The sequence below is a fragment of the Chelonoidis abingdonii genome, chromosome 1, assembly GCF_003597395.2.
Source record: "Chelonoidis abingdonii isolate Lonesome George chromosome 1, CheloAbing_2.0, whole genome shotgun sequence".
NCBI lineage: Eukaryota > Metazoa > Chordata > Testudines > Testudinidae > Chelonoidis > Chelonoidis abingdonii.
The window spans coordinates 7,651,915-7,669,526 of record NC_133769.1 but is presented as its reverse complement, the minus strand read 5'-3'; the positions used below and the strand labels follow the sequence as shown (position 1 = coordinate 7,669,526).

The following is a 17,612-nucleotide window of genomic DNA, read 5'->3' as shown; positions in this document are numbered from 1 at the left end:
TAATTGAAACCCACCAATGTAAGCACATCATAAAATTAGCCATCACCCAGTGAACGCCTGGGGTGAAATCTTGACACCCCACCCCATGGAATAAATGAGAGTTTTGCCAGTGACTTCAGCAGCTAGGTTTTTACCCTTGGAATGTTGATCTGAGTACTGGTAGATGGTATGGCTTTGTGAAAACCGCTTGTTAGAGTAATTATAATATTAAATACTTTTTATTTATATAGCTCCTTTCAATCTGAGGGATTTGAAGCATTTTAGAGATCAGCAAAAATTGATTTTGGAAACCCAGGCACAGAAAAAGGTTACATGACTTGCCCATGGGCACACAGTAAATCACTGATAGAGTTGGCAATAGAATGTCCTGACTTTCTGTTCCTGGCCTAACCCCTAGGCAACCTGACAGTGGTCGCAGCCGATGCTATTGCTGAACTTCAGGAAAGAATCAGAAACAACACAACAGGTTTTGGGGAATTTTCAGTCTCTTCCATTTCTCTGTAATGAAACTGATCAAAACAAGATACTGAGCCCATGTTAAACGAGTTCCCTGATGTTATTTTTACAGACACAGTAAAAGTAATTTCCTGATAAAGTCTGTAGAGGAATCAGCCTTCTGCTGTCAGAATGAAATGGAAGGACTGGGAGTAAAGGCCTGAAGTCTCTGCAGCAGGAGGGGTGCTCAGGCCCTGGAGGCCCTCCATCTCAATGTGATAGGGTATGCAAACCCAATGTGGACCCAAACGTGTTAAAAGGCAATACTGAGCCCTGTTAGTCCCCACCCACTAGGCCTGCTGAGCCTGCTCCAGGAGCCCAGGCACAGGTGCTGGACAGGCTGCAGGAGAGAGGAATCCTTCTCTGGGAAGCCAGTCAGAAGGTTGAACCTGAGAGGGGCACCACGGGACAGGTAAGGCCCACAGGCAGAGCCATCTCCAGCCACCACGCCCTTGAGAATGAGCAGCACCCTGGTCCGTTGGGCTTTTTCTTTTTTCTTTTTTTTGTAAGTAACTGAGTGTTTGGACTATAGGGGCCATGCCCCAAATTGAAGGGATCTATAGATAGGAAGTGGTCCAGGACAGCAGACATAGACTCCCTGCAGGGAGGACCTTGCCACTGTTGCTTCCCACAGGACCCTGGGCTGGGACCTGGTGGAGAAGGAGTGCCTGGGTCTCCCCACCACAACTTCTTAAGGGCTGACACCCAAATGTGGGTGGAGACCAGAAGATTTCTGGCTTAGGGTCAGGAACCAGGTACCTCTACCATCCTGATGGCAGCTGGAGGTCTGGTGCAATAACTGCTAGATGGCCTGGCCCTCCAAGCAACCTGTCTGGCTCAATCTTGTCCTTTTCATTTTGATTTTTAAAACAGATACTTTTTAGGTGTGTCACTGTACTGCACCCATCTTACTACTGAATGCAAAGAGAGCCTGATTTCTTAGCTCAGTCTAGTGATGCTTAGGGTATGGGAGATCTGGGTTAAATTCCTGGCTCTGTCACTGACACATGTGACCTTGAGCATTGTAGATTTATATCCCAGCTTGCCGCACAATAAGTGTTTTGTGTAGACATGACCATAGAGTCATTAGATTTTAAGGCTAGAAGAGACCACTATCATTATCCATCCTGACCTCCTGCGTAACACAGGTGATGGAACCTCACCCAGTAGTCTCTGCCTCAAGTCCATCACTTTTGTTTGGGCTATAGCATCTCTTTTAGAAAGACATCCATTCTTGAGTGCTGGAGATTCCCCATGTTCTTACATAATTTGGTCCAATGGTTCATTACCCTCCACTGTTGAAAAAAAGTGTGCACCTTACTTTCTCGACTGAATTTGTCTAGCTTCAGCTTCCGGCCATTGGATCTTGTCATGCCTTTTTCTGCTAGATTGAAGAGCCACCTGTTATCAGAAATGTCTTCAACTGAGTTATTCCTGATTTACACCTATTTAGTTACACCAGGTTGAAGTATACACAGATGAGGGAGAATCATAGAAGATTAGAGTTGGAAGCGAACCCAGAAGGTCATCTAGTCCTGCTTAAAGCAGGACCAACTCCAGCTAAATCATCCCAGCCAAGGCTTTGTCAAGCCGGGCCTTAAAGACCTCTAAGGATGAAGATTCCACCACCTTCCTAGGTCACCCATTCCAGTGCTTCACCACCCTCCTAGTGAGATAGTGTTTCCTAATACCCAACCTAGACCTCCCCCACTGTATCTAGAGACCATTGCTCCTTGTTCTGTCATCTGCCACCACTGAGAACAGTCTAGATCCATCCTCTTTGGAACCCCCCTTCAGGTAGTTGAAAGGTGCTATCAAATGCTCCCTCACTCTTCTTTTCTGCAGACTAAATAAATCCAGTTCTGTCAGCATCTCCTCATAAGTCATGTGCTCCAGCCCTCTAATCATTTTTGTTGCCCTCTGCTGGACTCTCTCCAATTTGCCCACATTCCTTCTGTAGTGGAGAGGCCCAGCTGGATGTAATACTCCAGATGTGACCTCACCAGTGCTGAATAGAGCGGAATAATCACGTCCCTCAATCTGTTGGCAATGCTTCTGCGAATGTAGCCCAATATGCCATTAGCCTTAGCAACAAGAGCGCACTGCTGACTCATATCCAGCTTTTCGTCCACTGTAATCCCCAGGTCCTTTTCTGCAGAACTGCCATGTAGCCAGTTGTTCCCTAGCCTGTAACAGTGCATGGGATTCTTCCGTCCTAAGTGTAAGATTCTGCACTTGTCCTTGTTGAACCTCATCAGATTTCTTTTGGCCCAATCCTCCAATTTATCTAGGTCACTATGGACCCTATCCCTACTCTCCAGTGCATCTACTTCTCCCCGCAGCTTAGTGTCATCTGTGAACTTGCTGAGGGTGCAATCCATCCCATCATTCAGATCATTAATGAAGATGTTGAACAAAATTGACCCCAAGACTCGGTCTTCATAACCCAGTATTCAAAAGAAGTTCTAGTGGATTTAACAGTAAATAGGGCTGTGATTTCTTCTCTGAACCCCTTTCCCATGATGATTAAGATTTGAAAACCCAGCTCTGCTGTCATCTCTTTTTTTTTCCCCACACATATGTGTCTGGCTACATCGGCAGCAAATATAACCTATTCCTTTTCCTTTTAATAATGAGACATTCCTCTTATATGATATAACTTTCGGATCTTGAAAATGGGAGACCTGTAGCAATAATTGCAATAAATTAACCCTGCCGTTTTCTTCATAAAACTGTCTGGGGAGGTTTCTTCATTCAGTTTGTCATGGGGCACTTTAATTACATCATGGCCATGCTGATGAATGCTTTGGAAGGAAAAGGGTCTCTTTCAAGAGTTTGCCTGATAAATGCTTATTGCAGTGCCTCACTATTAGACTGTAAATATTTGCTCTGGGTTGAAACCGTTCTTCCAAGATTGCCTGGAAACATTGCTTTTATTTTACTTTAAAATAATCAGATCTGGCTGATTTTCTGCAAGTGCAAGAAGATTTGTTTGTAATTTGTATTATTTGTATTTCAGCAGCACTTTGAGACCTTAGTCCCATTTTGCTAGGGGCTGTACAGATATGTAGCAAAACCTGTGAATAATTATGGATCTTTAGCTGTGGGATGGAGTATATAAGGGTTAATCGAGAGGCCTGAGAGTCAGAAGATCTAGATTCTGTTCTTTGCTCTGCAGCTGATTTCCTGTGTGATCTCAGGCTAGATACGAAAATGGTCTGTGCCTTAGTTTCCCCATCTATAACATGGGCGTAGCATTACATAGCCCATGCGATGTTGTGAGGAACAGTTAATTGTTTGTACAGTGTTTTCAGGACTTCGCATGAAAGATGTGATAGAAAAGCAAAAATTATAGGTAGCTGTAATGGGAAACTGGGAGATGGCACCTGAATTCTATTATCTGGCTCTTCACAGCCACAACAGAGCTCCTGCTTTCAAAGCTCAGCTTCTGACTAATTAAATAAAAGCGGAATTTCCCCTAGTTGTTATCATTATAGGGCCTATGATATGCAGTTGAGTAGTTCTGATTCCATCCAGCAAAAGGCAGCATTGCACTTAGATACTAACCTCTTTGCAATAGTGCACCCAGTAGTGGGGCAGATGCTAAGGTGGTGTAAATCTCTATCCTTGCATTGGCTTCAATGACAGTACTGTAACTTACGGCAGCTGAGGATCTGGCTCATGGCCCTTAGTTCAGAAATGCATTGGGGGATAGACTTTATTATTTGTTTGGCATGTTTATTCACTGTACTGCAAAACGTACACTCATGATGACTGATGGAGGAGACGTGAAAATTTGAGAACATTATAAAAAGAGTTGTGAAATAGTGTGGACTCTCTTGCACTACCGGGTACAGTGCTTTCTGTTTGCTCACCCAACTGGCTCACAAAGGCAGAGTCTCTGGAGGCGTAACTGCTAAAACCAGCATACCAAATTATATCTTGGAAATGTAGCAAAACCCATGGAATCCAAATATGCATAACTATTAAAACAGTGTTTTTTTAATCTTGTGTGGAGGTTTTACTGCCTGCCAATTTCCCACTTTTGGCCGATACCATTGTGTAGTTTATTGCCTGCATTAACCATGTTCTAATTTTATGTTGCTTTTTCCCTCCCCCAAACAGATGAAGGTTCTAGCATCGAGGAGACCGACTTCAACTGGGATGAATACTTGGAAGAAACGGGAGCAAGCGCTGCTCCTCACACCTCGTTCAGACACGTACGTACTTCACTTGGGCCTTGAGAAAGTTCTGTGCCCTTCCTCTTTCCTTTTTGATTGGAGAGGGTCATCCTGGAAAATTTAAAGGCACGGCTAATGGCTCTTGAGGAAACATCACCAAACTTTTCTCTCTGCCTCAAAATTTCTTCCTCTCAATCCAAAATGCTGGAATCCTTTCCCTCTTCTTCTGAAATCCTCTTTCTTCTCCGGTTGAACACCTGTTCTCATGCCTTTCTTTGGGTCCACTGGCTTCTCTCTACTTTGGATTCAAGCTTCTCATCCTTACCCCTTCTCAAGGCCCTGTACTGCTTTCCTCTGGCCTACATTCAGCTCTCATTCCCTCCCATGCCGCATCCTGCATCCTTTGCTTCTCCCGCCTCCTTGATCCCTTTAATTTCTTCCATATTACTCCACCACACAGAAATTGCATGCACATTGTTCCTTCAAAGCCCTCCTTCAGACAGGTCTCTTCTGAGAAGCCTGTCAATGTTAAATAGCCTGGTTACCATGGGATACCTTCTCTCAGCTCCAGAAAACAGTGTCTCTTGCAGTGACAAGCTATCAGCCTACATCTCAGAGAAACTCTCTGGTAGCAGAAATGGCATCTTGGGGCACCTGAATCCATTCAACTGTCATAGGCCTGAGAATATGATACCTTCCCTCATGTGAAGTTGGTTCATTCGCACAATGGAATTCTGGAAGCACTGTGGGAAAACAGCCACCGTCTGCAGTTCTGGCCCCATGCCCTTCTTGATTTGTGGAAGAGCGTTGAGAGCACTTGGAATCCCTATGGACTGAGATTGTTGCCACTTTTTTTGAGAAGGGAAATCTATTGTGGTCCCAGAGCACATCACAATGCAGCCAGTACTTAAGAAACCATTGCATGATGTGACCGACCTCTCCAGCTGCTACCTATTGTCTAACCTCCAGTTCCTAAGCAAACTAACTGGGAAACTTAACTCCTAGATATCGCCAGTATTCTGGATCCCTCCCAAGTAGGGTTCAGGTTAGGACATGGAACAGAGATGGCCCTGAGGGATGATCTTATCTCGGCTATGGACAGGGCTGTATGCTCATGCTCTTATTGCCAGACCTTTCCATAACATTTGATGTAGTCAGCTATAAAATGGTGCCATCCCACCTCATGGTTATGGTGGGATTAGTGGGTTTGCACAGAGGTGAGTTCAGCTGCCCCTCTCAGGTCACTCTCAGAGCCATGATGGGTACCTGCTCCTCTGTTTCCCCAGCACTCACCTGTGGAGCCCCACAGCATTCCTGTCTCTCCCCATCCCATTTGATACAGATGCAACCGGCACTACTACATCTTCTGCTCAGATGCGAACAGCACCATCTCCCAGCTGCCTGTACAGAGGCCTGGCTGAGACTGGCTCCTGGATGATGCTGAACTCTGGAAATGATGGATCGACATTGGAGCGGAGAGGCATGCTCTTTGGAGAATCCTCTGCGTGAGTGTTCACCTGGTCTCTTCCTCTGGATACTCAAAGAGCGACAGTTGCAAAACGCTGTCAATTCCACCTGTGTGAGGCAAGGAGATTGCAGTCCCTCCTATCAAATTCCAACATAGCCGCAGTGATTCACACACGACCGACCGCCTGGCTGGATGATGTAATTCTCTGTCCTTGATGTGAAACTCCTGACCTTCAATCGACAGTCGGTTCAGAGCACGACAACTGTCCCATGAGAGCACCTCGCTCCTTCCAGCACTCTGCTCTGTGCACTGGCACCTTGCTGAATACTGGCTCCAGGTCAAGTTTTCACACCCCATCCTCCAAGCCCTCTGTGGCAGTGGTTCTCAACCAGGAGTCTGGGCCCCCCTGGGGAGTTGCAAGCAGGTTTCAGGACCAGCAGGTTTCAGGAACAAACAGGACCAGTGTTAGACTTGCTGGGGCCCAGGGCAGAAAGCTGAAGCCCAAGCCCTGCTGCCCGGGGCTGAAAGCTGAAGCCCAAGCGACTTAGCTTCATGGGCCACCGGTGGTGTTGGGCCTTGGCCAATTGCCCTGCTTGCTACTCCCCAACGCCGGCCCTGGCTTTTAATCTAATGGATATGCAGGAAAACAGTTGTTATGGCACAGGAGGACCGTGGAATTTCTGTAGCAGGTTGAGAACCCCTGGTCTATGGCATTGGCTTGGGTTACCTAGGGGCCCTACCTCATCCTTTGTGATTGTGACCTTCCCCAATGGCTACGTTCCACTGGGAGAATGGAACTGTCAGCCTCAGGGGTGAGACTCATATACAGGGGCATGTCCCACTATGAATCTGGAACTTTGTTCTCAGAAGAGATTGGGGACCCTGGAGACAGAGACAAAATCCACGTCTTCAACCCACCCTTTGTATAATTATACCCCGCCACCCACCCACACAGATCCCCCGCTCCCCAAAATGTCACAGTCTGGACATTGCTGAGAGGTGGAGCAAGAAAGATCATTACAGCTTAACGTTTGTATTTGATCATTTTATGAAGTGCTCAGATTCTGTGGTGTTGGTCACTATCCAAGAGCCTACCTAGCTGGGCCACGGACCAGCCCCAAGCCACGCGTGCCGTTCCTGTTGACAGAACATGAATACCTAGATGCCGGACAAATGTACTTGTGCTATGAAAATGATTAAATGATGCAATTTATCAGTGCTTAGACTGCAGTAATCATGTGTGAGGCAGGTAAAGGAGGCGCCTTCCTAACTCCAGAGGAGCTGCATTCCTCTAGACTAGCAAACCACTGTTACAGTTGACCCCTGGATCATTTGTTGAAGGCCCCAGGCAGTTGTTAATATGTGTATTACTGTAGCACCTAAGAGCTCTAGTCATGGGTCTGGACCCCGTTGTGCTCAGCACTGTAAAAAGCCCAGACCAGAAAGGTGTCCTGCCCCCAGGGGCCTACAGTCTAAATATAAGACAAGACACAAGCAATGGATTTAGGCAGACTTGTATTCCTCTTCTCTATCCATATTAGGTACTTACATCACCTATGTTAAAAACTGCTGTTAATATGTATCCTCACAACATCCCTGTCAAGTAGGGATGTGTTATTGTCCCCATTTTAGAAAAGGGAAACTGAGTCACAAAGAGACTAACTTGCTAAAGGTCATAGAGGAAGTCTGAAGTGGTGCAGGGAATTGAACAAGGGTGTCCTAAATTCTAGGCTGATACCCTAACCAGGGGACTAACTTTCTTCTGAGCTTGGGAGGAAAAACTGGAGATATCAAAAGAACTCTTAATTGATACAGAAAGTTTGTGCATTAGGCATATCCTCAGTTTTAACTCCATTAGTTAGGAATGTGCTACAACAATGGGTCTCAGCCTTTGCCAGCCGTGCCTCGTAACCCTAACTGTACTTCTTTCAGGAGTCTTTTTTGTCTTCCTTGCCCCCGAGTTACAGGTCACTTAAAATCTCGCTTACAAAATCAGACATAAAATATAAAAATGTCATAACACACTATTACTGAAAAATTGCTTATTTTCTCATTTTACCATATAATTATAACATAAATAAATTGGAATATAAATACCATACTTGCATTTCAGTGTCCCATATATACAGCAGTATAAACAAGTCATTGTTTGAAATTTTCGTTTGTACTAACTTTGCTAGTGCTTTAGGCAAATATCTAGATGAGCTGATGTACTCCCTGGAAGACGTCTGAGTACCCCCAGGGGTACATGTAACCCTGATTGAGAACCACTGGCCTGCAGAATATGTACTGTATTCTCTAGTTTTCCTCAGGCAAGTTGCTTGGGACCCAGTCCCACTTCTGTTGACGACATCAATGGGAGTTTTGCTGTAAACTTCAGTGGGAGCTTCTTGTCTTTAGCCATCTGTAATAGCGGCTGGTGATGCTGCCTGTGCCTTCTTCACCAGGGTATTAAGAACTTTAACTGGCTAGAGCATGGACCTGCATCAATGGAAGCATTATCACTGACGTCAGTGTGGGCAGGGTTCGGCCCAGAGTGCTTGTAAAGGGCTCTGAGATGGTTGCATGTGAGGTGTTCTATACAAATTATTATAATTGTGGCCTGGTCCTCAGAATTGCTCTATACCTGAGAGGTAGAATTACAGGTATGGAGCACCTCTGAGGACCAGGCCTCAATTATAAAGCACCTCACACGCAACCAGAAGGGGGCCTGTTGTTTACCTGGTGGAGCTGTGTGGTAACAAGTTCTTTGCATCATACCTTGGCTTTCTCTCCAGCTCAAGCAAGTCTTTAGTAGTGGCACATAGGGCTTGTGCTGGCCCTCTGCATGGGGCTGAGTTTCACCCATTCCCAGAGGCCGTGCTTAAAATTATTACTGGCATGACAGTCTCACCTAGAGGCCCAACTGAGATGAAGATGCCACTGTCTCTACAGGCACATCATAATAGACAGTTTCTACCCAAAAGAGCTTATGTTCTGAATAGATGAGGGTCAGAGGTGAAGTAACTTGCCAAAGGTCACTCAACCAGTCAGTGCCAGAGCTAAGGATAGAACTGTGGTCCCCCAAACTGTTATTTAGTGCCCTGTCTGCTAGACCATGCCACTCTGCACCTAAGAATGTTGCCCACTAGCATTGCTCAGCTAGAGATCATGCCGTATTTTCCTTCTGTTATTTGGAAAAATAATACCTATTTCTAATTTTGCAAGGTTGAAATCAGCCTTCAGAGCAGTTTCCAACCAGGGATGAAGTTAGAAGTGGCCAACAAGAACAATCCGGACACTTACTGGGTGGCTACGATCATTACAACGTGTGGGCAGCTCTTGTTGCTACGTTACTGTGGCTATGGAGATGATCGCAGGGCAGATTTCTGGTGCGATGTGATGACAGCTGACCTTCATCCAGTGGGCTGGTGTACGCAGAACAACAAGGTGCTGATGCCTCCAGATGGTGAGTTCTATGCTTTCTGGTAGGGTCAAGGTCTCGTATAAGATGTGGTTCGACTCCAAGCCTATAATCAACCTGCATCGGGTCCTCAGCTGGTGTAAACCTATGTAGCTCCATTGAAGTCACTTTACAGCAACTGAGAAATTGGCCATTAGACTTCACTGATGGATCCTGCTTGCCAAGAACTTGTGGATCAGATCCTAGGAAGGGAATTATGCAACAAATTATAGTCATAATAATATAAAAGTTTTTTTTGTAGGTGGAAGCGTTGGGAAGGGAATTTTCCCTATATTGCAAAAACAATGTTTTCCATCGAGGGGGTGGGGGATGGGCTTGTACGTCTAGCAAGAAAAGGCCAAATTCTGATCTCACTTACTCCAGTCCACCCTCATGTAGGCTGAGTGTAACTGAGGTCAGAATTTGGCCCTATGCTACAATCCTCAAAAAAACCTTTCCAGCCCCTTTGTCCCTATGCTAGAATCCTGATTGGCTTTGCTTCAGAAAGATCAGAAATCATTCAGGGCCAAATCCTGCAGTCCTGACTCGGCCCTTTAAAGACAATGGGAGCATTGCCTGAGTAAAGACTGCTGAATTTAGGCCTTGTTCACTAAGAGGCAACTGTGGTTCCTCAGCTGTGGAGAGGCGCAAGATTCTGATGGGTGACGGCTGTAGTTTGGCTGTGCAGGAGAGACAGTCGGCTCAGGGGAGCTCCATATTCCCTGCCGGCAGAGGAACAGTGTATCCTGGTGGTCCTGGGTGACAGTGCGGTAGGGAAAGAAGCAAGCAGGGCCAGTGGCTCCATGACATAGGTTGCCCATGCCCTTGCATAGAGGGCATATAGTGGGCTGCTGTAGTCTGTTGGCTGTAGTTGCTTCTATAGAATAGGTACCTATCTGCTCTAGCTGGGCAGAGGATACTATCTCACCACCCTTCCATTTATGTTCGCCGCACTGTTCCAGTTCATTCAATCTTTGTGGGATGAAGATTTAGTCCCAAACGTGTGTTATTTAGGAATCAATTTAAATTTAAAGAAAATTTAAAAACCTGCTTCTGAGATAGGAGGGTTTTTTGGGGGAGGGACGAGGTTTACTTCCTATTTATAATGGCTATTCGGAAGGTTGACATTTCATTTGCATGTTGTACATGATTATGACAGAGATACTGCATCAGCCTGACCCGTGGTGTCTCTTCAATGGAAGCTATGCTCACTTGAGCTAAGGGTGAATTTGGCCCATTTCCTAGCGTAGGCAGAAAACGGATCTGGTTTGTAGATGTCTTTGGACCCGATTTGACCTGACTGTGTCCCTTGAATAAAAAAGGATGGATTTATAAAAAACAGAAATAGAGCTTGATACCTGAATGCAAATGTGATCGAAAGGTTTGTTAGCCAAGCTGTAATAAATCAGGCTGATTTGAGAGGGGTTAGATTTTTATTGGTCTCCTAATCTTTTATGTGGCAGCTTCTTTTTTTTTAAACTCTTTTTATTATGTGGCTTATAATCAATGTTGTAAGAAAATATACAGTGCCGTAAGCTAAATCATGAAATGCCAGGGTCAAGAGGTAAGAGGATTTATCGACTGCTATAATAGAAAATAATGATTGTTTTATAACTGGAGGCATTTGCTCTTTGGGGAAGGGTTGGAATCTTTTTCTGGTCCTGGCTACTTCGATGTGCACTGTTTAGCTTGGGTGGCCAAATTCTGCGCTGATGTACAGTTCAGTGTTCAGCATTTGTACTGTCAGGATGTCATGTGTGCCCTGTGCAGTGCCAGGAAACCGCTGGGGTTGCGTAGGGTATAGGTCAGGGTAGGTGCTGAATTCAGGCTGCTCGCTTGAAAAAGTGCAGTGGAAAGTGTGTGTGTGTGTGTGTGTATGTATGTATGTATGTGTATATATATATATATAATTTTTTTTTCACTGAATGAACAAACTTTAATGCACAGATGATGGATAACAACTTTCCAAAGTGCCTATGTCTCATTTCCTTGGAACTTAGGAGCTGAAATACTTAGGGTTAGGCCCACAAAGGGACTTCGGCATTTTGCAGTGCTAAGTGGTGCAACATCTACCTCTCAGGTGCCCAGTGGAATTTACAGCTCTGAGCTAGGCCCCAGGCTCCCTATACAATGCATAGGGGATAGTTAGGGGCATAAGAATAGGATTCTGAGAAGCCAGCAGGCTAAGCAAGGAGCTGCCTAAGATAGCCAGTAGATAATGCTAAGGAGAGGGGTGGCCTTAGGGCCCACCAGCCTCAAAGCTACTTAGGTGCCCAATAAGGCCCAAGGAAGGCACCTGCCTTTGCTTTGGATTCATGGCTGTGAGCCATCTTCTGGAGTTATGTGGCTAAGCCAGGTCATCCCTTTCTCATGAAAACAGAAAGACAGCCAGCCAATAGCCCTTACATGGGAGATCTGGATTCAAATCCCTGCTCTGCTTGCTTAGACATGTATTCAGATCCCAGCCTCTAAGAGCTGAGTGCTTCAGCTACTGGGCTGTAGAGTTTTTACACACACACACACTCTGGCCACATGACTATTAATTAATTATACAAAGCGGAACAGCATCAACAGAACAGATGGGAAACCCTCCCAGGATACCCAGTAAGTGGGTGGTCAGGGCACTCAATTGGGAGGTGCGAGACCTGGGGCCAAGTCTCTGCTTCAAATCAGGCAGAATGGGGACACAAACCTGGGTTTCCCATTGATTCTCCTCACCGCTGGGCTGTTGGATATAGCCACACTCTCACCAGCTCTGTGCCTTCCTAGTTGTCTTGTGCCGGTTAGGTATGCTCAGGGCACGCTATCAGTTCAGGTGAGATGGGTGGAGAAGGCCCAGTCTGTGAATCTTGCCAGGGCTGAGGAGTGAGCTGGCAGGCTGAGCAGCTCAACAGCCGCAGGACTGGGGCAGTTTTGCACATGCCCACTGGCAGAAACATAGGGACCATAGGGACTTTATTGGTGGAAATTTAGGGCATCTTGAGAATTTAAGTGCCTGCAAGATGAGGCAGCAGCTGAAGATCTATGGGGCACGTAACTGTTAGACTTAGGCATTCAGCAGACTTAAAAGTTAATGGACTTTAGGTTCCTGGATGCCTAAATCACTTGGGGCTTGGGTTCCAAAATCATGTAGGTGCTTTTGAAATTTTACCTGTTGCCTATTGAATTAAGTCCTGGGGTCATTACTCATTTTTTTTTTTTCACTCTAGCCCTGATCCCGGAAGGAACAAAAAGGCCAGTTTCCCTTTAGGCACCTTAATGAAGTGGGCAGGATTTTAAAAAATACGCAGCCCCCGCTGCCTCCCATCGAGAACGCCGGGAGCTGTTGGGTGCAGAGCACTTTTGAAGATCTGGCCGGTAGTGTGTGCATATCTTCACGCATGTAGTCCTGGGCTTAAAGTCATGCTTCTGCTTCACTGCTTTGTTGGATCAGTGAGTGCATCTGTCCTTAGTTTGTCAAACTCCTATTGAAGTCAGTGGGAGCTTTGGCTGGGTAAGGGGTGCAAGATAAGCCCCTATTTGGTATAAGAGAAATTGCTGTTTTATACAACGTTCCTCAAAACATTTTGTGTTCTTAGCATCACACCCTATTTCACTATCATGCCTTCAAAAAAATAATTTAATCTCCATGTTTAATGAGAGCAGCCAGTATTTTAAGGGCCTTGTCATGCACTCCTTGATCTGAGCTGGAATACCTGCTGCTTATGAAATGCAGGATCGGGCCATCACTGCAAAGAGAAGTGCAAGCAGCATGGCCGTGGGCCAGCCATTAAGATTTGCTTTCATTCAGTAGTCGATGGGCTCTGTTTAATAAGCAAATCTGCAAAGACACACTTGTTAAACTGGCAGAACGGCTGCACTGGGACTGTATTGTGTTCTGCTTACCAGAAAGAACTGATCAGTGCTAGTCTTACATGTAAAAGTAATACCACATTACAGCAGCACAAAATGAAAAAGGAGATTATGAATTTCATTAGAGGGGCGAGAACGGGTTTGTTCAGCTTAGCAAATCAATAGGGCTTGATTTACTCTTTGGCACATACTGTGCTTCCAAGGGGCAGCTGCCAAATAATTATTGTTTATGATCCCAATATAAGGAAGTCGTTTAATTTACTGACTGTTATGTTATGTATTGGGAGGTGTTAACTTTGCATCATTGTGCCCGTGAGCATAATGTCAAGTCATGTTATATCCTGCAGTGACATTATGATGTGATGCACTGGAACAGAATGTATGGCAGCCGGAGGTGTGCTGACTCTGCTGTTTTTCGCATGCTAGCTGGAGCAATGTGGACATTGCAGCACATGTGGTGACCCGGGCTAGCCACCCACGTATGGACCCAGGAGCTCTGTCAGTCTGCTAGCTTGCCTATACTGCCATGTCTACAACGCTATTTTTGCTGCACGAGTTTGAGCAGGCGTTTCTGTCTGCCAGGGCTGGGAGGGGCGCATCCTTCCAGCTGCAGTGTAGACATAACCTGTGTCTCTCCCTTTGCCCCACCCTCCCTACTACTTACGGTAGAAAATCAAAGGAGTAAAATTAGTGACTTCAACTCTTGCCATTAATTATATTTTTCTCATTACAAATTAGTGTGTAATTTGAATTGCAAACTCAACTATCCTGGCAGAATAGCTCTGTTTACCATTCAAATCAAAATGAAAATTATTTAAATGAATTAATATAAAACTCATTTGAATGAACCGATGTTTATTCATGAACTTGAGGAAGAAAGTGTGAAGACATCCTTATGGTCTATAGCTACATTTTGCTGATTGGCTGTAAAGTCCCATCTTAGGACAGATATATATTTTTTTTTTATTATTACCAGTTAACCATTGGCATAAACCAATGCTGCCTAATACAGATAAATTTCACCTCTTGTGTTTTTACCCCTCTGCATAAAGCCTGTGCAAATATAATTTGCATGGGGAACAATTGAATGCCCATTGAAAACAATGGGATTTTGACTTTAGTGGGTTTAGACCATAAGTGGGTGGCACAGAACCTCATGCTCAAGTCATGGGCAGGGCATACTGTAGGGCCGTTCTGCTGTTGCTGTTCCTGTTTCCAGATTGGAATGGGGCCACAACCCAGGCTCACTCATTAGGAGTGGGTTTGTGGATCTGGATGATCACAGCTCCTTGACCGTGAATCTGGTTAGTCACTGGGTCTGAGCCTGAGTCTGAGAGATTTGTGTGTAGACTGAAGGGCGGGGTTGGGTTCAAGCCTGAGTCAGAGCCTGGGCTTACATTGCAGTGTAGACATAGGCTAAAGTGAAGGGGAGGTTTGGGGTATGTGGAACTGGTGCAGAACTCAGCTGCTCCTCATGGACCACCTTCCTTTCTGCCACAGAACTGACATGGGTTTTCCAATGGTCTTATACTCCCTAGGTGAATTTTATGCCTGACAATGTAATAGCTGCAAGCATATCCTGGACTGTTTTCTGAAGAGTTAAAAAATAATTTGTGGCTTGCTGAACGTTCATTACTAATAATGTCTTTAATTGTGAAATAAAATAGGTCTCCTCCCTCTCCTAGCCGTTTGTCTCCATGTACTGTTTCCCTCTCTTGATGACAGTTGGGTTCCTGAACACATTTACCATCAGGTAGAAGAGCCACGCATGGAACTTGACAAGTGTGGCTAAATTATGCATCGTGAAATGCGCAGAGAGCAGCAACATCTTTTGATTGACATCTGGTTTTTGTACAGATTGCAGATTTACAGCTGAGCCAACAGAGCAGCGTCTCCTCTGGCATTATCTTAATGCATTCTAGGATGCACTGAAGACAAGATTATTGTGTACACTTGGAATTGCTTGGGTAGTTTTGCCTTAACATTACTGACAGACAGTAATTCAAGGAGGGCCGGATTGTCCTTCCCTGTTGTAAAATCCATGCGATGAGCTTGATTCTGTTCTCGGTTACAACAGTGTAAATTGGAAGTAGCACCAGTAAAATCAGGGGACGTATGTAGGAGTCAATGAAGAAGAGACCCAGGCCTGTTTTCTGATATTGGGATATGTTGATATAGGGATGAAAAACTTGAGGAACAATCCCTCCCCCTCATAGAATTCTAGTAGGATCGATGTGCTCTTGTTAACTCATAAGCCTGCACTTCTGATTAGGTTCAGCAAGCAGCCTTTTCTAGCAAGATTCACTTGCGTGGGTAGAGTTAAAACTCAAAGGCTTGATCCTGGGTGGTGCTGAGCCCCACCAAATCCCAAATACATCAGTGGACATTGTGGATGCTCAGCGTCCTGCAGGATTTGGCCTCTCAGGCAAACATGCCACTAGGGCTATAATTAAAATAGTGTTTGTTTGTGCCTTTTTTTCCACTTTACTTGCATTAGATTAATTTGTGACTTTCTCTCCATGGTGAAGGCATGATTCACTTACGGTGTGATCCTGAGCACTTTATTCATGCAGAAAGGATCGGACTCATGCAGCAGCAAAATAGATTGCCTTGTAATTCAAAATGATATTGCTAGTTCAGTTGAAGTACATTCACACATCCTACCTCTTACCTACTAGTGGACTGGTGCTAAGGTCTTATTTAAGATGCTAAGGCACAAACAGAAAGCTTTACTTCATCCTTGCTCAGGAAAAAAAATTACTTTGATAAGAACTCTTTGGCTGAATAAGACCTTCAAGATTTATCTCTGAGAATGTATTCCTAGGACCTCATTTTACCCTTTGAGATTGTGGGAGGTACAAGTCAGGGGAGAATTTGATCCATTCTAAGAAGTTTTTCATGGCCAGAGAGATGATCATCAGGGCCTTCAGAGAGACTGACACGCAGATATTTCTGTATTTTGTAAAAATGCAGGGCCTCATATTTTGGTTTCAGTTACATCCATTGACTTCATTGGTGTCAACTGGTGACACAGTCTGGCCAATTAGCCTCATGGTAACCTCATCATAATGAATTCAGAACTAGGATGCTCCTGCTGGTGTTGCTTGTGTCTTCATGTCTGAGGTCAGAATTAGGCCCATCATCAATCAGGTTGCACATTAATAGCCAAATTGGTAATCCACCAATACTCCATTGGTTTCAGTGGGTGGTTTGGGTGTGCAAGGAGTGGTAATTGAGGTCCCACATAAGTATATGACAAGAGATAATGCCTCAGTGGGCAGCATTAATTTATATTGTATCTTGATGAGTACAGGAAGCGTCATTGACAGAGGCATATGTTGCATAGTGTCATTTCTCCTTAGCACCACCACATTCTGGTCAGCCATCATGGAGACACAGATGCATAGCCAACAGTGAGGCAATGGGTTGGGGGAAGCCCAGCCATGTCAGTGAGATTAGCAAGTTTTAGCACTCCTCTGTTCCACACACTAGGAGGAACCAAGTGACCTTCTGAAACTAATCATTTCCATCATAGATTGTGGTGGTTCTGAACCACCGCCATCCTCCCAGCTCATCTCTCAGAACGTGTAATCCTGGATGCTTAAAACCAAAAGCAATGTCCCCTACTAGCCTGTAAGAGATCCCCAAAGGAAATTAAACTTCACCTACATTTGCAAGTTGAGGATGATGATGTTCCATAGAGATCAGCTGCTTAGAGTGGAATTCTGCTCCTGGTTACGCTGGAATGGAATAATTTAACTGAGGTGGCTTTGAAGATTGAGAGCAGGATTTGGCCCCAGTTTTGTAAAATTTTAACTTTTGTGCAAAGCTGAAATTACTTGCTGAGGATCTAAAATTCTCAGAGATGCAGGGATCTATGCCAGTTTACACCAGCTGCTAACTGGGCCATTGAATTGTAAAACGAAACTCAGACACCTCCTTTAGCAAATCACAGCACCAGGTACTGGGGATAGTGCTAAAGAATTACACATTCTTTTATCTTCCCTGCCAAATCCTTTGTTGGCTTATCCTATTAAAGCTGATTTTAGATTCCCTTAATGTTAATAGATTCCAGGATTTCTTTCTTTAAACACTGTAAATGGCTCTCTTAGTAAAATGTATTTATATGTGGTCTTAGCCTTGACTTCAGCTGAGTATTAATTATGCAGGAAGG

At 44.9% G+C, this 17,612-nt stretch overlaps 1 protein-coding gene across 4 annotated transcripts in view; it reads left to right on the top strand.

Annotated features, from left to right (window-relative positions):
- Positions 1–17,612, top strand: part of SFMBT2 (Scm like with four mbt domains 2) — a 214,327-nt gene that overhangs the window by 43,057 nt on the left and 153,658 nt on the right. For all 4 annotated transcript variants that reach the window (XM_032773318.2, XM_032773316.2, XM_075063858.1 and 1 more), the window contains 2 exons: positions 4,621–4,715; positions 9,352–9,592. In XM_032773318.2, the coding sequence (XP_032629209.1) occupies positions 4,621–4,715; positions 9,352–9,592 (336 nt within the window). The remainder of the gene's footprint in view (positions 1–4,620; positions 4,716–9,351; positions 9,593–17,612) is intronic.